General features: G+C 40.7%; 1 protein-coding gene across 4 annotated transcripts in view; it reads right to left on the bottom strand.

Annotated features, from left to right (window-relative positions):
• The window catches only part of adamts6 (ADAM metallopeptidase with thrombospondin type 1 motif, 6), an 80430-nt gene extending 61245 nt beyond the window's left edge, over positions 1 to 19185 (bottom strand). Inside the window, exons 1-11 of one of the 4 annotated variants that reach the window (XM_085414473.1) lie at positions 18713 to 19185; positions 17509 to 17671; positions 17281 to 17362; positions 16794 to 17176; positions 14379 to 14553; positions 13555 to 13757; positions 13336 to 13419; positions 11034 to 11179; positions 8358 to 8401; positions 3708 to 3813; positions 1996 to 2142 (exon numbers count right to left, since the gene is read on the bottom strand). In XM_085414473.1, coding sequence (XP_085270599.1) covers positions 1996 to 2142; positions 3708 to 3813; positions 8358 to 8401; positions 11034 to 11179; positions 13336 to 13419; positions 13555 to 13757; positions 14379 to 14553; positions 16794 to 17176; positions 17281 to 17332 — 1340 coding nt within the window. In that variant the 5' untranslated portion in view covers positions 17333 to 17362; positions 17509 to 17671; positions 18713 to 19185. Of the gene's footprint in view, positions 1 to 1995; positions 2143 to 3707; positions 3814 to 8357; positions 8402 to 11033; positions 11180 to 13335; positions 13420 to 13554; positions 13758 to 14378; positions 14554 to 16793; positions 17177 to 17280; positions 17672 to 18112; positions 18503 to 18712 lie in introns of those variants that run through there. The other 3 variants (XM_085414470.1, XM_085414472.1, XM_085414471.1) reach the window with 3 other exon arrangements.
• Between the last annotated feature and the right edge of the window lie 1243 nt (positions 19186 to 20428).

Below are 20428 nucleotides of genomic sequence, written 5' to 3' on the forward strand. Positions count from 1 at the left end.
CAAGTCAGATGAAGCATTTAAAAAAAATCAGCATAAAAATGAATTTGCACATAAACCAAACAATAAACCAGACAGCAGAAGCACCAGATACAAAGTTTCTTAGTGTTAGAACTCAAAGGTAAAAATATACCCTGACCTCTTGCTCGCTGTCTAAGGCAGGTGACATTGCAGAGATAATGTTACCAGCTATGGACAAGGTAGTTTACAAGGTATAGACTTACTTAGGTTCAGGGAGGGGCACAGAGGGGAAAAGACAAAAGAGGAAAGAGGAGAAACGAGACACCACAAACAGACAGGACAAAACAGACTATGGGGGACAGCAAACAAAGATTAGTGGCATTGGAAGTGAAAAGAAGTCATTGAAGAAGAAATGCTCAGGGTGTTGTGAGTTCCACTGCAGTTTTAGCCAACAGAGGTATAACTAAGGGATGATTTAGCGTCACCTGTTCTAAAGGTAGTAGCTTTTAAAAAATAAATAAATAATCTTAAATGTAGAGAAGGTGTACGTCTGCTGAATCAAAACTGGTAGCTGGTTCCACAAGACAGTGGCCTGATAGTCACCACCCATTCTACTTTTGGAAATGCTTATAACTACAATTAAGCCAGCACTCTGAGAGGAAAGTGGTCTATTGAGATAACACAATACAATAAGGTGTTTATGATGGATCCTGATTTTCTACATCTTGTACATGAGGAGAAGGATTATAAATGAATAAAATGCTGCTGTATGAATCTAAATATCCATCAGAATAAACCCTGTCGACTAATTGTTTATGGGAGTATAAGATAAAACAACATAAACAGCAAAGCAACACATCAAATTAGATTAGAAATCATTCATAACCTTTGGCCCATTTTATACTTTCCTCCATTGTTGTCAGTTTCTTTCCTGTTTCCGTGGTGGTCTTGTGCTACTAGCTCTGCACGGTCAGCACTATTCCATTTTTGCAAACAAGCACTTTGAGTTTCGCAATTTTTTTGTGCAGCAATAAAGCTACACGAGAATCTTATCACTCCCACAAATGCTACAAAGTTAAGGGGGTCCTTGACCTCATTCTATGATCATTAAAAAGGCATTAGCAGCTCCATGCTACAATAGCCGTTACTAGTATAACACAGCTGGATTTCTGACAGAAGTCTGCTGCCGGCTGAGTTGCTCTGTGCTGCTATAGGCTTAAATATGGAAAAAGAATTTGTGGAGCAAAAAAGATCATGACTGTAGTTATATTGCACTGATGTTAGACATTCAGAGTCTCTGCCATCTAATAAAAAGACAAAAGTGCCAGAAAAAAAAAAAATCAGGGATTCGCAAGCGTGAAGAGCAGTAGAATTTCAAGTAAGGCTTCAAATTGACACGCCTCCTCTAAATCATGCTGTGCAGAAATAGGTGTAGAAGTCTGTCATTGTAACGATTATCTGTTTGTTCTGTTACTCCAGATGTTTTGTCTAGCCTCTGGAAAAGAAACATTGGTGTGTCCTCTACTATGCCAGGCTGGCAAGACTCAAATATCACTGCCTCGTTTATTTATGTGCTCCAATTCTTTCTCCTTTTTTTGCCTCCTTTGGCCAATATATAAAACAGCAGAGCAGTGGTTTAAGGCAGCTGGCCTACACATCACCACCGAGAACCCACATGAGCTCTAACATCACCCGCCTTGTGGTGCAAGGATGCAGGGGTGGAAAGCACTCAGTTATCATACGCAGCCACAAGGAGGTCTGGCAAAAGTCTCAGTGATGAAGTGGATGTGAATAAGTAGGGGAAGGCCTCGTGTACAAAGCAGCCTAGCGGGTCCAGCCACATGGACCAGCCAGTGGCAGCGGGTTGTAAAGAGAGACAGCTGTGGAAGGAAAACAGGAATGCACCTTTTTCTCTATTGCACGCACACACACACACACACACACACACACACACACACACACACACACACACACACACACACACACACACACACACAGGCCCACAGGGAACAACCACCACCCATATCACCCACTTACTCGAGAAAGCTGGTGATGTAGTCTTTGCTGCAGGCAGACCAGGAGAAAGGGTTGGTGTTGGCTGTTATATGAGCAGCCATCAGTTTGGCTGTCTCGTGACCTTTGGTACCGCAAGAATTCCCAATCCCATCATGGTTCATCCCAAAACTAAAACAGAAAAAAATAAATAAGAAGAGGAATTAATGCAGCTGGGAGAAATGACCATCTGGTCTGAAAGTGGTAGTTAATTGCACAGTTTAGATGGGATCTCGCTGGACAGTTAAGGCTGCTGGATTCTGGATGTCAACCTCTGTGGCTGTAAAGATTGAGCTCATTGGCTCTAAAACAGCTGTGTGGAGGGGTCAAGGGTCAAACCCTGTCTGGGGCTCTGCAGGAAAGAAGTTCTAATCACCACTCGGATGCCTGTCTGTCAATCACTGCCTGCAGGTCTGAGCAAGCCAGGGAAGGAAAGTCAGCACAGACTGGAGCGAGGAGTCAAGACCCTTTAGATCATTACAATGAGCAGCTCCAAACTTTGAACACTGTTCTGAAAGCTACGAAATAGTTTTTTTTCCCACTGAATTCATGTTGGCTATCAATGGTTGCAACAATTCATTTTCAGAAAAACTTCATCTGTCATTTGAGAGAAAAGTTTCTCATTACAGCAGGATATCAAAGCTTAACTTTCCCTCACAGTCTAGTGGTGCGAATCAGGTCTAATGTATATAACAAATCCAACCACATTGCACAGACTGAACCTGTTTTTCTAAGGCTGGCGTTTATGACATTTTACCCTACTCGGGAAATAAATCAGGCCAGTCGAAACCCCGCTGTAGTGTGTTTTTTTATACATCCTCTAGAAGCAGAGACTATTTTTACAACTGCCCCACAACAGAAGCAGACATGAGACATAATAAAGGAAATCGCCATCTTGCCTAACTCTCGAGAGAGGAATACACAGACTAATACATCATCATTATTTTGCTTTATATTCAGGAAGAAAGAGGCCGAGGTATGCGGACACTGACATTTGCATGAGGAAATATGTGCAGTTACAGTCTGCAAGGGGGGGAAAAAAGACTATATGCAAGTCCGGAAAACCAGGCAGTAAGTAATGTTTGTTTAAGAACAGGTCGTGAAAGTGATAAAAGGTTTGAAGACGACCTTAAGGAAAAAGAGGGCATTTGCCAACACCTAAAACTGCTATAAAAGGTGCTACATTTGTGGAAAGTTTCATTCCCAAAAATGTAAAAGGAAGAACTTCAAGTCCTGCTTAGAAATCTGCTGATATCAGCAGTGCCAATACTCATATTGAGGGATTTTATGCCACCAGAGAAGTTTAAGTTCTGAATTAAAAAAGGTCTTTTCAGTCATGACGTCATCAAAAGGATCCATGAATGAATATTGTCGGGGTGTAAGTTCATTGTGGATGTGCGTAAGGTGCCACGGCAAATTATGCTATAATCATGAAAAAGTATAAAGACAAAAAAGGAAAACTTTTACAAGCCATGATAAGGATTAACTAAGGGATAATAATTCTCAAGTCAAAGTAGACAGAGCTGCACCACTTTAAATTAATGAGACAAGTTCTGTTAAGTAATTTAAATGTGTGCCTTCAAAACCAAGCCATTTAAGGCCCTCTGACTTGGTCCCACCACCTCTGCAATACGCATCAGGGAGTAATGTCAAGTTTTATATTTTATATTAGGATCCTAAAAACTCTTAAAACTCACTTGTGGCCAATCTCGTGCGCAATGGTGAAAGCAGAACCGAGGCCGATGTCTTCATTGATGCTGCAGCTCCTCTCTGGCTCACACATTCCAGCCACTGAGGCCAGACCTAGACATACACACATAAACACACATGCCAGACAAACATACAAACACAAGGTTGAGGCAAAGCATTCTTAGGACTCGCTGTCATAAAACTGGGATTCCATACATAAGCTACTGTTTGCAGCAGTGCTGAGAGTCAGCTAGTCATGGCTATAGATTCACCAGGACAAGTCAAGCTTAGCATTTGCTCCTAAATGTTTGTTGTTTTTTTACTTAAACGGGGATATTGCTGGAAAAGGTTTATACACTGGATTTCATGTAACTAGTATTCTGACAAAAAACTGACAGAAAATAGAGTTGTTTTTTCTCATTCCAAAAGCAAGACTTGGAGAAAGAGGCCGAGAGAAAAGAGGGAAAAGGGAGAGGAGAGGGCGTTTCAAGTTAAAAACGCTCCACAATCCAGGTGTCGCAGGTTCTTTTTCCCCTAAAGCCTGACAGGTCAGATAGGGAGACTGCTGGCGATCCTTCACAGATTACATCTACAGGTGACTGGAGAGTGGATCATATGACACTGCAAAGCAGGTGTGTGTGCGCCTGTGTGCGTGCGTGTGAGAGAGAGAGAGAGAAGTACTTTCTATTTATTTCATGTTGGGTTGAGGAGTTTTTCCCAGGTTTTCATATATTTGAGAATAAATTTAAGGGGAATCCTGTCACTCTGGATAATCTCAGTCATTTCTGTTAAGTTTTACTTGACATTTTAAGTAAATTTGTAAAAAATAAAATAAAAAAAAATGCAATTAAATGCTGTTCAACAATGGCAGGAGAGGGTGCAACAAGATGAAAAATTAAAAGTGCACCAGTTATAGAAATATGATATGCTTTAAGCTTCCTCATTAGTTTGAAACAGCTCAGGTATTTCCATTGCAATTTAGAGAAATTACTTTTTTTTTTACCATCACATCTTTTCTACTTATCATTACTGTCATTTAAAAAGGACACTTTTTAAATGATAGTAAAGCTAGTTGGATTCCGCTTTAGGATGATAAATGACAATAAAATACAGAAAAGCAAATACACATCACCCCATTCTGATGGAGAGCAGCATTACAGTTTGCATAGAGTAATAAATACACTATACTGACGCTCCACAGTGTGCAAGTTGTTGATATTTTACATTATTTTACAGCGTACCTACTGAAATGTAAAACAACACTTTCATATAGTAAAAGATATGACACTACTGTGCTGCATATTATAGATTTTGAAAACAAAGTCACTTGTTTGGTTGCCATTATAATGTTTAATGTACCTTCTGTAATCACCATAAAAATGGAAAATGTCTCTGTACCCTCACCAATGTACCCTGAAATCAGTTTCTTTAAATTTCCATTCTCTTTATTCACCACACGGTTATCCAAAAGCTCCTGTATTTAACACCCTGAAGATACACGCTGAATGGACATGACTCATCACTACCAAGGAAGAACGTCAAAGGCTGAAAAGTGAGGCTGGTGTGTAAGTGCCAAAAACTGCAGTTGTGTATTGGCAACTTGGGCCTGGCTCCAAAAGCAAGTCAGGCTCCACAGAGTCCCAAAAATGAAAATACCCAACTTTACAACACAAAGCACATTTTTTTATAGCCGAATACATAGCAGTTTTGGCCTTATTGATAGTTCATATCTTAATAGCAACTTGGGGTTGCTATGAAGGGTGGTGAAGGGGTGTGCCATCCAGTCATCCACATAGATGGCAGGTGGAGCTGTACCCACTGGTGTCTTCTGAGTCTTACCTCTGCTAAATATTGTCCCTTCACTGGATCTTTCTGCCATGTTCGTGCTGTTGGTGCATTTTGGATCAAGTTATATGTCCAAGGAAGTTGTGCCTTAGCTTTGAGGAGTGACATTCTACTTTATTAGTCTGTTATGCAACATTAATTAACCGATACTGTGTTTGTCTGTGCCTTACAGTTTATAAATGTAGCTTGTAAGCATTAGCTGATAATTTAGCAGGCCACCCTTTCCTCTCAATAACAATGTGATGGCCAAAACACTAACAGTGAGGCTTCAAAAAACCCCAAATCAATGGGTGACATCACGGTGGCTGAGTCCATCTTTGATTTAGTCAGCAATCTTGGTCATCATGGTGGTCCACTGCTAGTTAAACCTTAACATTACACTTAGCCACACACAAGCTGGAAACCACATCACACGCCCACAATAATTAAAGTCTAAATGCAAAATAGCTAAAATAAACATCACAGCACTACATAATTAATGATTTGAGCCTAAGCATGTACATTCCCATGAGTCTTTGAACTTGCCACTGTAAATAACCCAAGCTACCACCACCTTGGGTTGCTACAATTTCAACTCACGTTGCTACTCTTTCTTTTTAATTTCTTTATTTTGACTATGTGCATTTAAGAGTTAAGTTGTGGACGTACTAAAGCAGCGGTATCCAACCTTTTTTGCGCCACAGCCTTTAAGGTGTCGCGGATAAATACAACAAAATAAAACTAGTACCCGTACCGAAAAAAAGAAGATTTATTCATAACACACGTGAAAAGAGCAAGGAAAGCCGAGTAAACGATAAAAACGATAACAAAATAACGCTGAAAACCGATAAAAACCCTGAAAACTATACATTTCACACCTGAGCCTCAACACTCACGGTCCGAGGCCCGGGGTTTGGGGACCGCTGTACTAAAGCATCACAGTGAGACTCAAGTCTGACTTAACTAAAAATTAGAAAATAGGGTATTAATATTTATATATTGATATGAATGAATATTTTTTCCTGAAAGGTATTAGCATTTAAAGTACCAAACTGTATTTACAAAAGACGGTACATTACTGTTTACTGTACTGTACATTCCCTGTATATTTTTTTAGCAGTTGATACAAAAACATCTTGCAATACAGTTGTGGGGATTTGTTTGGACTTTCATTCAAGAATTTTTCAAGTGCTTAACATGTGCATAAATCATGTAGATAGGAGCACAGTTACTGTCAACAGCTTTCAATTTTCTTTCTCTTGCGAATAAGCAGTTACCTCTGAATTTAGACAAATCAAACCAAAACTAAATGTCTGAATGGCTTCATGCAACGAACGTGAGCAAGAAAATATGTTTATTTTTATTCAGCTCGCATGCACCAGAGCGGTTTCCCAACTTGCAGTAGAAACTTTTGCAAAATGTTCTAATGATAAACTTTGCACACCTCTTTTTACACTGTTCATTAGCTACATAACATGTCGTTTGGCAACCAATGCAGCTTCACATCTTCCTGTAGCGCATGCATGGACTCCTCGCTTGCCTGCTAAAAGTGGCATGGCCTTTGTGTCCTCTTTACTAAGAGGCTAAACAAGAATAGACTCGCAAATCAGGAGGCCACTGAAACCATTACTGCAGGAAAAGAGGGAGCCTGAAGGTGAAGAGAAAAGGAGGAGAGGGAGGGAAAAGAAGAAAGGTGTGTGTGTGTGTGTGTGTGTGTGTGTGTGTGTGTGTGTGTGTGTGTGTGTGTGTGTGTGTGTGTGTGTGTGTTCGGGTGGGGGGCAAACATGGAGTGTAAGCTGTTTTCTTAACTCCAGGGTGGACTGTGCATTATCTCCACGCCCATGATTACTCTGCGACCCTAAATGCCAGCAGTCTGACCCGAGAGCATGATCCCTGGGAGGAAAAGGAGGAGGAGCAGAGAGGGAGGTGGGGGTGAGACAACAAGGAAGCCAAGCAGATGCCAGGGCAATTAAAAAGACCAGGGAATGTGACGAATGCGGTCAATCTGTCAAACCACCCCTGAAGTCACGATATTACCTCCAAGATATACTGTGGTGCCTGCAGGCTCCAAAAAAGATAAGATGGGGAAAAAAAGAGCTGGGTGGGTAGGAAGGTTTGAGGTGGAACTGAACAACTTGAGACAGAAATTTTTTTTTTTTTTTTTGGGGGGGGGGGGGGGGTGATCTGCCACCACTTGCTGTCCTTTTTCCACCCCCAGTAACACCAGAGCGTGCATATCACCCACTCCATCTCCCTCCTGCATACTCTAACACCCCCTATAATGGTCCTTTTCCATTTTCCTTTCAACCCCTCCTCTTCTTCTTCTCCATCTCCCCCATCTGCCACTAATCTCGTCTCTTCTTCATCCCACATTTCTCCTCCCCCCTTTTAAGTCTTTGCCCTCCTTAACTTTCCTGCACTTCCTTTCTCCCTTTCAACCCCCAGTGGAAGTGTAAACACTTTAGACAAACTGAGGTTGGAGGCAGAGGACAGAGACAGAGGAGATTTATAAACTAGAGGTGACCACAGCTGTCCAGGTTCAGGGCTCCTGGCCTCAACAAACAGAGGAGAAGCCACTGAGGAGCTATAATAACACAATGGAAAATATCCTTCTTATTATGTCTCACCGGATTTGTGTTCTTCTACACAAGATTGCGAAGGCTGCTAAATAAGGTTTTCTTGAGGACACGTTGAATGGGAAAATAAAAACCTCTCCAAAGAGCAGGAAAGGATAAACTCCAAAACTAGACATTTAATGTAGTCAGCATCACATAAGATTACAAAGGAAACCTAATTTAACATATATGAAATTTATATCAGCCTTTTTCACTCACCTAAGGTACCACAAGGTTTGTTCTTGTAGGTGCAGATGTCATACCTAAGAACAGGCAAAAAGAAGAAGAAGAAGGTCAGAATACTCAAACTGTTTATGCTTAATCACAGTCTGGTCAGGTATAATGTCACCTTTAAATCTTTCCCTTGTAAAGACAACCTCCCCTGTACCCTAATGGCTAGTTTTGACCCTCAGTATATGTTTGTTGACTATTAGAATAGCTTCTGGGTTTTTCCGAACATAGCTGCATAAGCAGAGACCCTCACTAACTTCTGTTATACACCCAGTCATTTTGTTTTATAAGCAGCCCTAAATATGACTGAAACTGCTCAGTCCAGAAAAGAGCTTCAAGTGTTACTCCTAACAATATCATATACTAGCTTGGGTTGTCAAGTCAATGGATATCCACTGATTGCACTAAATTTTTTTCCCCATTCAGCAAGTGATTTCAAGTGGTCACGAGAACCTGGTCATCAATAGGTTAAGCGCACAACACGCTCAATGGGCGATCGTGGCTCAAAAGTTGGGTGTTCGTCTTGTAATTGGAAGGTTGCCAGTTCAAGCCCCGGCTCGGAGAGTCTCGGTCGTTGTGTCCTTGGGCAAGACACTTCACCTACCGCCTACTGGTGATGGCCAGAGGGGCCGATGGCGCGATATGGCAGCCTCGCCTCTGTCAGTCTGCCCCAGGGCAGCTGTGGCTACAACTGTAGCGTGCCTTCACCAGTGTATGAATGTGAGAGTGAATGAATTGTGTGTGTGTGTGTGTGTGTGTGTGTGTGTGTGTGTGTGTGTGTGTGTATGTGTATATATATTCCATTATTATTAACCTCTGGCTGACCACTTTTAATTGTAAAAACTATAGGACAGGTTACCTGGTAGGAGGTAACCTGTATCTAAACAACAGTGGCCTGACTCAGACTGATTGCAATCACTCGCAGACAGATTGCTAAATGTTTGCAAATAACTGTTGTCTAATATTTAGGCGCAGAAATATTGCTAATATGTTTCAAGAAATCTGGGTCAATCTGTCCTGATGAACGCCACTCGTTCCTGACAGTCTATTGGTAAAGGTTATATTTTAGTTACATGCCGTGGGCTCTTTCACAGTTAATACAATAGAGCAAAAAAAAAAAAAAAAAAGGAGGTCAGAACACTCAGACCCACAGTGCCCAAGGAAATTTTTACAGGATTGCATTCAAATTAATGAGACAATCATACCAAAAGCTTTTAATCTATTAAAACCAAGAGCACAGCAACTTAAATTTTACCCTCCCACCACCTCCACCATCACCTACCACCCTCACTCCTTTGTCTTTGAATCACTCCTCTCTCTCTCTCTCTCTCTCTCTCTCTCTCTGTTCTCTTTTAAGTGACCCTACTTGTGACTTTTCTAATCCATTTTTGATTTATTCCCCCAATTTTTCAAAGGTTTTGACACCACCCATTTCAAAACAAAGGCTGGACAATGACATCCTTGTTTTATGCTAACAAGAACTTTCAATCATTCATTCACACTGATCCATGTTACCAAAGATCTGCAGGAAAAGTGTTTGTGGCTAATTTCATCACAGCTATAGAAGTGGTGTATTTTTATAAACCAAATTCATTTAAACAAGCCCATCCATCCATCGATTCATCCATTCTCTATATTATAATATAGAGAATGGATGAATCAATGGATGGATGGATATAATATTCTAATCCCCAAGAAAAACAATGTGAATATCGTATTTATTACTTGGATTTTGCTGTGAACAAACTGTGACAGATGATAGATTTGTAGACCAATGTTTGTTTGCAATGACCATCAGGTATAACAACCTAATGGGCCTTTTATATGTCAGAGCATTGGGTCTGTCAGCTTCCTTAGAGCTCATCTGTAACCAAGTATCTAAGTTAATTCATGCCCTCAAACTGAAATGTTTTAAAAAAAATAGTTTGTGAGTTAAAAGCCCTTTCCATGATTTTTTTGGTTTATGAAAACAATAACATTTCTCAGCTTCCTGCTAAAAAGGGAAGGCCAAAAAGGCAAACTCCATGACCACTGCAGGCAGGCTCTATTAAGCAGCCTTTGCTGTTTGTGCAAAGTGAAGCTAAAACCAATAATAAAGCCAACAGCCAAAGAAGCTGGAGGATATCAACTGGCAGACAACACGCTAGCACTAGTGATAAAAAGGCTGTTTTATGCAAACTAGAGAATCAAAAACTTTGCCTTTGGCAATGTCAATCACAGAACCCCATCCTGCTTCTAGATAGAAGCAGCTGGAGGAGTATACACATCAGTTGCCAGGTTAAGTAGCCAAAACAGTTCTGGCAACAATAAAGTCTATTCCAGGTAATGACAGAGTTTTATTATTTTATGACATAAATTGCGGGATGACAGGTACATTACGTCCGTAACAGCACATTTTACTTTCAAAACGATGGCATTTATTCCCGTGAGCTATTACAGGTAAAGTCCAGGTCTTGTGTGCACAAGACCTGGACTTTTGGATTTTCCAGTGCTGTAGCTGTCGGCATTTGCTGAAGGCACACCACAGAAAATAACCTGTATTTGCTCAAGATGAGAAAATTACAAATAAAGTAAGAACTGAAAAATTGTATTTCAACACTGGACTATTATAATGGTGTGTGAGCAACATGTTGTCCTGTTCTGTAGCTGTTAGCCAACTCTTACCGGGTGATTAGGACAGCATTGTCATGATGAGCCATCCCATTCTCTGGAATACTGTTTCCATCACTGTGATGAGACAGGATGGACTTCTGCCACTTACAGAAACTGTCCAGAGACTTGTCAGCATGATGATTAATTTCCAGATTTGGCTGCAAAAAACAGACATGAAAAACAAAGTGATAGAAGAAAACGCAATTTCCATCAGCACCAAAAAATATTGGGTGATGCTAGATACGTGCGGTTCGTAATTATCCTCTGCAAATTTGAACTAAAATATTTACCATAGTTGGCAGTATTTTACCAGCAGGCATGTTCAAAAGGTTCTTCCAAATTTTGATATTTCATTTAAGCCCTACATTCATTTTCTCAACAGGCTTTGCTTTTTTTGCAGGTAAGAATGTGTTATTAACGACTTAAAGCTGAGGTTCACTCACTTCACCATCTCATGGTACAAACTGGTACCTTACAAAAGTACAGCCAGCTCCTACTTTTAACTTAAGTTGACATCTCTTCATCACAAACACAGATGTCAAGTCTTACCATCTTTCTTCATATTCCACTTTGGAAGGTTTTATACTACTTTTAAATAAAGGACTTTACAAGAGATACCTTTAATGTATCATGATGTTTTTCCCATGTTGTGTTGTGGCCATAGACATTATAAAGGATGGATGCAGCTACCATGAACTCATCCATTGGTTTATTATGTCAAGATGAGCAATTTTGCCTTCATCGACTTCCTGTTTTAAAATGAGTAACGTGATCAGCAGTAAAATTGCATCCTCGTTGGCCAATGACTTTTTAATCACAAGTCGAGCATACTTTGGGTAATCCTCCTTTGTGAAACACAGAATAAGCTAAATTTACAACTCAATGTTTTACTCAGCATGACTCAAAATGAGTGACTGAGCCCATATATACATCAACAAGGTTTTTAACAAGGTCAGGTCCAAGAGCAGGTTTAACTTAGAATTTTATAGGAATGCAAGTTTTTTTTAAACCACAGTTATTGCTCCCTTTATTTGCTTAAAAGAACGGAGGTTTAAGGCACTTCTCCATTTGATTTACGATTGATTAGCACCTACGTCCTGCTGTTTAAATGCAGGTTGATTGATCATTGGCAAGAGTGAGCACCTCTATAGCGGCAATTGGCAGTTTGCTGGCCTGGAGTATTTTGTTGTATGTTAACATTACACCACAATCAGCCCAGTGGATATCCCAGCTAATTCACCCTAAGATCAGATTGTGCAATCCTCAGAGAAATTGTAAAAAACCCAAGAGCTACATTTCAGACTCTACAGGTCTCAGTCCTTTGGACAGATGAGCCCAAATCTGAGACATTTGACCATAATGCACAATCCATCACTGGGTGTCAAACACAATAGAGATTTGACAGTGAAAAACTTTCTTTTCACATGACTTTATACCCAGAAACCTGGAGGCCTATTGCCTGCTGTCCAAAAAATAGCATTCACGCAAAACAAAAATGTAAAAAAAAAAAAAAAAAAAGCTCAAAACAAAAAAAGGGCACTGAATTTATTGTCATGCATTGACAGCTCTAAACACTGAGCCAAAGTAGAACGATTATCTGAATGAATTATTGGAGGAGTACTGTTAGGGGATCAGAGGGATGTTAGAGGACCAGATTTTGCAGAAGACATGGGTTTTGTCTTTGATTTAGGAGACGATGCAGTTGTAGTAAAGGTAAAACCATTTACAGCAGGAAGAAAAAGATGAGTCATAGGAGGAGCAGAGGACTTGCACTATTGGAAAACAGGGAGGAAAAGTAGCTAATGTAGAAGGACAACTGGGGACGTTATAGTGGAGTTTGGTAAATGCTTCCACTTCCATGCAAAGGGTAATTAAACTGTGCTGATGTCAGCTTACCCACCAAATAATTAGAAAACATTCTGCATGCAATGTGAATTTTCATAATGACTGATATACTAGTGCTGCTTCATATAATTTAAAGTTTGATTCCACTTGACATCATTTTTGGAACTGATGCTACAAAAAGAGTTGCTAGACCCTTTCAGAAAAACAGATGGTAGGAAGACCCTCTGTTTCTCTCATCACACATACATGCACATGTATAGTACATGTACAAATGCTCAATAGAAGCTCCCTGAGGGAAGATACCTGAGCACGGCTTTCATGTGAAGTGGTGTCCATATGGTGAAGAGTCTTTCTACTCTCTACCCTTTCTACACAGAAGTTGCGTTATACAGTTATACACTCAATACAGGTGAGGATATAGATACTAGAAGACGTGGCTTAAAACAGAAAAAAAGAGACTTTCTCTTACCTGATCTTCAGTCAGAACAATCAGCCGGGTCACAATAATGTTCACAACATTTCCTAGGCTGGCATCACGGTAAAGTTTGGCAACCTGACCTCCAGAAAAGAAGAAAAGACACAAAGTCAGACAACTGTGCCACACTACTCTGCCTGTCCACGAATAACATGAGCAACAATGGGGAAATCATGAGTGTAGACTTGACCGAAAAAGTAGGCTCAAACTTACAATATTCATTACGGACAGGATGTAGTGCTCAATGTCTTTGCGTCCGTGGTAACCGACCATCATTTTATCAGCGACCACAAGCGTCTCCACAAAGCGCTCAGTGCTGATGGATCGCTTCTGTCTGTGGGTGCTGTTTGACAGCTTGCTGTAGTTTTGGGGCAAAGGCGTGCTAAGCTGGCAAGGTGCACTGGTTTTAATGAGGTCTGTGAATGACAGGGAGACAAAGACAGGTAAGAGTGAGGTAACAATCAGAAGCGTGACACATTATCTGTTTGAGAGAGAGCTGGTTTGTGTGTGATAGGTGCAGATATGGAATTTGCCACTTTGAACCTAGCAGCTAAAGTCTTTGTTTTATGGCCCAGCAGATGCTCTGGGAAAAAGCTATAAGATGCTGCATGTTAGGACATGCTGGCTTCCTGGCGATGACAGTCTTTGCTCTTTCTCATAAGACCCTGGCCGAATACCTAAATATCCACCTGGTTATTTTTGGTTCTAACTCAACGTATCTCAGCAAACAGAGCATTGGTGAAACTGAGAATTTTTAATTCTCAAGATGATTATTGGTCCTATAAATAGAATTTGTTCTTGTGTAAAGTCTTCTTTATGCACTGAAGGGCGTTATATGAAAGCTGGAGCAAGACTTTCTGTCACAGGTTGAAAGGTGTCCAGGCCAGGAGCAACTATAGCACACAAGAGGCCCGGTCATGTCTAACAGAACCTGGGCCTAGAACCAAACCAGCACTTCCTCTAACTTGCTATGTATAGTTATTCCTTTACGTCAGTTCCACCCACACAGAGTCCAACCCAGATGGAGGTTCACCAACCTGAAATGCCACAGCTGAACTCCTGGCTATGCTCTTGTGGTGAGGGAATGGCAGACATTTTATAAATAACATGCTGCTGTGCTTCTTCCAGGTTCCATTCACCAGAGGTGGTTGAGGATATGTTCTTTAAAGGCTCTATTAAATACTGTTCTTCCTCTGTTGTAATAACACCGTGCTTGTTGGGGAAGAAAATCAATGAAAAAAGCAGGTTAAAAACAGGAAACATTGGTACTAAAAGTACAGTCTTAAGAAAAAGCACTGTATTTCATAATCATTTTATTAAAGGAGCAATCCTAGTTTAGACACTTGTTACTCTTGTCTGTGCTCAGACAGGTGGACATGAAGGAAACTCAGGCATCCTTTGTTTCAACAGGTGAACATTTTCAAAATCTGCTTTTATGAATATATATGAAAAAAAAGAACAAACATTCAAGCTATATTAGAGTTATTGGTGAGTTCTGAAATCCAAGGGAGATAGTTTGAACCAAGCAGCCATGTCTCAAGGGAAAACTCAACTAAATGCCAAAAACTGCTTTTCATCTAATGACCACTTGAGGCTGGCTCAAAAAGTGACGTGCATAAAATGGTTTGGTTTTGTGAATAGTTTCCCACCATAACAAGTCTATGGTGGGACATTTTGTAATATAAATTAATCACTCTTGGTAATGGAATTATGGCCATGGCCACCTTAATTGACAAGTGTCTACTTTGCTATATTCCGTCACTCTTTTGTAGGCCTTACTTCTTTTAAGAGAAGTCACTGAATTGGACCTTTGGAGGTTCTGTGTTGGTGGCTTTTGGGAAATTTTAATGATGAAATTATATTGTAATTATCTGATAAACAATAAAGCTTGCTGTGAGGTGCACACTGTCCAAGATGTTTGGGCTTCAGTTATGAATGGAGATAGATAATCAAGCTAGCTAGCGTTAGCTCATAACTTGGACCTCCACCCAGTCATCCAAATTTGGTCGTTTCTGACTACAAAGAACGAACACAGCAGCTAAAACGCCAACACTCAAGCTTGACACTGATGTCATAGTGCCTGATTCCATCTTTTATTTACAGTGGACAGTTTGAACACAATGATTATTGGAAGCCATATCACAACTAAAGCCTACACACCTCCAACAGCCCTATTGTTTTCCACTTCTGACTGACGGATTGTCATGCTGACATCATAACAAAGTCACGTCAGTTTGAATCTGGATAGCAGGTGTTCCAAACCCTAATTTTTAAAGTCTGAAAATACTGGGCACATGTCAGGTGGGGAACATGTGAAAAAGATTTTGCTTTGTAGCAAGTTGTAAAAAAGTACAATCCAGAATTTGGGCAGCTAATTAAAAAAAACAAAAACAAAACAAGATAGTCATTTTGGAGTGTCCCTTTAAACAACTAATACATCCCCTTATGTGACCTCTTGCTTCTCATTAGGGACATGTTTTCACATATACAATGCATTAGTCACTAATCTGCAGTAAAATGTAAGAACCCCAAACAATCAGTTACATCCAGACCAGCATTAAAACATTCTTCTCCCCCTGTCAATGCCCCCTCTGGAGCATAACCTAGGAGAAGTCCTTCAGAGTGGGTTTATAGGAAACACTGGCTTGGCTTTGTAAAACCCACAATAAAAGCAATTAACCACATATCACACTAGCCTACAGAAACATTTTTGATGTAGGGTTTTAATAGTGTGTGATGTCAAGATCTCAAAATGTCCAGACAGCTGATTACATTAAAGTACAGACACAGTTTTGTCCATTTTTGGTGATGTAAGAAAAAAAAGGGCAAACACTAATTCAATTTATGATACTCAGTGCTATGTCTTGCCAACACATTTGGCTAAGCGTTTCCCCCACATGATTACATTTGCCAATAAGAAGCAGGGCCTTTTTCTTTTTTTAACTTCTTTAGAGTTACTCTCGAGCATGGAAGGATAACAGCTTTTAAAATTTGGCACAATTCCGTGATTAGTTAAAAGGTACTGAACAGTCACACAGTCTGTGCTTAGACAGGATAATTAGATGCCTTATTAGAGCTGCTCAGTTTTGTTTTTGAACTGAAACCTGCACATTTATAGGCATATCATTTAAAGATCACACAAGGATCTGCTTAAGAAATGTGATCTCAACTACTCAAGTGTGACATCCAGCGCACAAGTGAGAAGAAAAGCACTGATGGTTATCACAATCAGATCACTGAGATGATGTGATTTTTTTCAACATAAACCTCAAGTCACTCCAAGCTGCCTGCAGGCTCAGTGCACCATGCGGAAAAAAAGCCAATTTTTTTTTAAGCAAACTGCAATAATCTTGTGATAATATTCTGCCGAATCTACCAAAAATCTACCAGAACCACAACCTAGTTATATCTGACATAAACATGGGGGGGGGGGGGGGGCACTTTGTACTCACCAGGCCTTTGCAGTTGCTGAGTGCCACTCTAGTTGTACTGTGCTGATTTTGCAAGAATCCAATATAGTGACAGTTATCTACCATATTATGCCGCCACTCCAGCCCTTCTTTACCCCAGTACTCCACTGTAAAATGTTTTGACACCAAGTGGGGGTTGAGAGTCAGGTTTAAGTGAAAGTGCTTTCCATAGGCTGACAGTCTGTAGAACAGTCGGGGCTCCAGTGGGTCTAACGCGGGCTGGGCTCCCATCATCGGATCCACCGCCCCCCGTCTCCGTCGGCCTGGCCGGTAGTGCTTCACAGTGTAGCTCAGGAATTCTCCATTCTCATCCACCCGCACCGGGACAGTCAACTGGTAGTGCTGCAGGTAGGACAGGAACTCCTCTTTTACCAGGAAAAGAAGAGAATGGAACAGAAATAAGAAGATGTTATGAAAATAAGCTGTTGAGTACAGCAGAATTTTTTTTGTCCATGTGTCACCACCATACCTTGGGAGTTGTGTGAGAGTTTGCTGATACTTTGAAATTCAGAAGCAGTCATCACCACCAGGCTCAGTGTCCAAGTCAGCGTCTTCCACAAAATTTCCATAATTCAGGGAAAGATGTGACATGGGGTAGGGGTAGAGGGTGCTACAAATGGGTTAAAAGGACATAATGGGTCTGATGGCAGACCACAACAAGTCCATGGTGCGCCTCCTTCAATTAAAATGCTCTCACCGTGCTTGAAGGCTCATTCAGGTCTCAGATTTCTCCTGAAGATGAGCACTCCCACATCTCACCAGCCTCTGAATTCATGTCAGCAGCTCATACAAAACACTGTAATCCATCAGACGCAAACAGGAAGCTCTGTATCTTTGTCTTGACCAATCCATCTGCACTGCTGTGGAGAAAATTAAGCAGCGATTACCCAACGATAGCCCACTCTGTTAGTTGATTTATTGGTCGTCAAGTGCTAGATCAATTGGCTACTGACTATTCTAAAACTTTGTACTTATTTAATATCTGCATTTATATGCTTATACTGAGCAACTAACTATAGCAGGCTTGATGGCAAGCTTTGACTCCATCTGTGGTTTGTAATCAATGAATGAAAACGTAAGGCAACGCTGAACACCCCATATTACAGATTTCCACGAGGAGCACTGGTGTCGGTTCCATTTGTGCCAGTACCTCTTTAAATACACGGATGGCCGTTTAATGGCTGATACGCCGTGACAAAAACGTGGCAATACAATACAAATGACGTGTAAAACCCGCGCTGGAACGGACGCATACATGTCAGCTGTGCAAGCTGATATTTCTGCAGATTAGTTTTACTCACTGACGCGCTTGAAAGCAACATGTGCAAACTACAAACTGCAGCACACAAGCGGATCCAGGTGACACAGCGGTGACGATCCGAGGAAGAGACCGGACTCCAAACACGGGTGGTAGCCTTTTTGGAAAGGAGGGCTTTTCGCAAATGTTTCTTCAGCTGTAGCGCTCCTGCGGTCCAGACAGACAGACAACGCTACCTACTTGGCCACTCTGACCCAGACAGTTGGCAGCCAGCCCGCATGCATTACACCGGTACCGCAAACGCAACCCTCAAGGAGCGTCTGCAAGTCAAAATAGACCGCAGCTTTTGTTGCTCAGGGGAAGTTTGGTTGGTTTGTTTTCAGCAGCCGGATAGGCAAACTTTTGCAGATGTGGACCTGTAACGCTGCGAACTTACTGTGCGTAAATGCTGCCTAAAGTACGCCTTTTCCACGCAACGACCCCCCCCCCCCCCCTTAAACTCTCTCTCTCAGCTCTTAGTGGTAAAATAGCTATTTTAACATTTGAAATGTTCACACGAATCATCTCCGATTATTTTAAAGAGAAAAAGTAGAAAAAACATATAGTCTTATTTTCTTGACAGAGTAGATTTGAGCCCATTTACCATGTTCATCTTCATTGTCAGCTCCAATCCGAGTGTGCAGACAGAGCCCAGGACCAAATCACTTCTGCAGCTCTCAAGTTCCGCACACAGACCTCCTTTGCTCTCCTCTTTTCATCTCCTTTTGAACTCTGCCATCCTGTGAAGCCTCACTGAGATTCTCCCCTTCAGCCCAGACACCCGAGCAGCAACAGCAGCGGTGGTATCCCAGCCCAAGACTGTCTCACACACACACACACACACACACACACACAAAAAAAAGCAGCTTTTCCAAGTTTTGGATTTCCTTCCGCAGAAGGTTTTATATGTTCAGTCTATCTTTATAAAATAAAGTTTGTGTTCATTGTGGTCGCTCTTAAAACCTTAAATATGTTTTTAAAAAAAAGTTTAGAGAAGCTGTGCATCCATGCAAACACCAGAAAAAGTTGGCTTACAATTCTGGAGCTGCTCCTCCTCACTACTACACTGCAGAGAAACCGGGTATGTCCCAGCTCCGGGACATTTTTTTTTTTGAGGGGGGGGGGGGGTGACGTCAGTGCAGAGGTGCCTCTCTTCCATCCCATCAGTGTGCGCATGTCCATCACTGAAACAGCGAATTTACAGAGCCGTCTTCAATTTCCACACGTTAAAGTCACCTGTTTTATTAACCAACTCTGTTCCACTGTATTACTTCACAGCTATAACTAGCTGTCACACAAAGCACACAAAATTATCATTAAAGATCAAACGTGTGGAGGACAACCCATTTTAAAGTATTCTGTTCATTATTAACTGAATACTTAATGTTTTCATTATGAACTTCAGGTAAGAGGATACAGAATTATGAATCAAACTTTCAAACAGGAAATGTCGTCCCTGCAATTGTAGAAAAACCAAGCACATGCATATATATTTCCATGTTATTGTACACCAAAACCTCTTTGAAATACTTTTTACTCCAGTAGATTTAGTTTGACACCCCTGTCAGATTATGATATTACATCAAACACTCATGATAATATGATACATTACAGACAGCATATTTTTAGAGGACCAGTGGGGCTCTTTGGCGCAAGAAGCCAAAGTATTCAATTACTTTCTTTAACCCTTGTATGGTGTTCGGGTCTGTGAGACCCGTGTTCAGTTTTTTTCAAAAGAAAAATTAAACAATTAATTATTTTTTCACGTGTAAATGTGTTGTGTCTTTCCACTCACTCCACTTGATTATAACTGATTTATTTATAACATTTTATATAAAAGAAAAACGAGAAGCACATTAATTCATAAATGTGATCTAACAAAGGTAAAGGGAAAAAATTAACCATGTTTGCTGTTCATATGTCTTGTAATTGGGATGAAGTAAACATCTGTTGAGTAATTTAACATAAAATTGTTTGATAGTGTTAATTTGGAAAGCCAAAACTCTAGCGGGTCCACCAGACCCATGAACACTGGCTGAGTAACAAAAATACGAACACCACACAAGGGTTAAGTAAAAAACAAGGAAACTATTAAAAGTCGATTCATTGATAGCCCATAATTCAAAAACAATGAATATGTACACTTTCACATTTCGCATTAACTTTGAACAAAGAATTAATCAAATAAACACGATTCTCTGGCTTTGCCTGTGTTAACCCTGCAGTTTGCTGTGTATTCCTCCTCAGATTACACTCAGCAGTTTGTAAGACATCATAGAATTTAATGTCTGAATCAGAGGATGTGGTCTGTTTGGTATTT

Source organism: Rhamphochromis longiceps, linkage group LG7 (genome assembly GCF_057381845.1).
Source record: "Rhamphochromis longiceps isolate RC_006_pf linkage group LG7, R_longiceps_female_GT1.1, whole genome shotgun sequence".
In the NCBI taxonomy this organism is placed as follows: Eukaryota; Metazoa; Chordata; class Actinopteri; order Cichliformes; family Cichlidae; genus Rhamphochromis; species Rhamphochromis longiceps.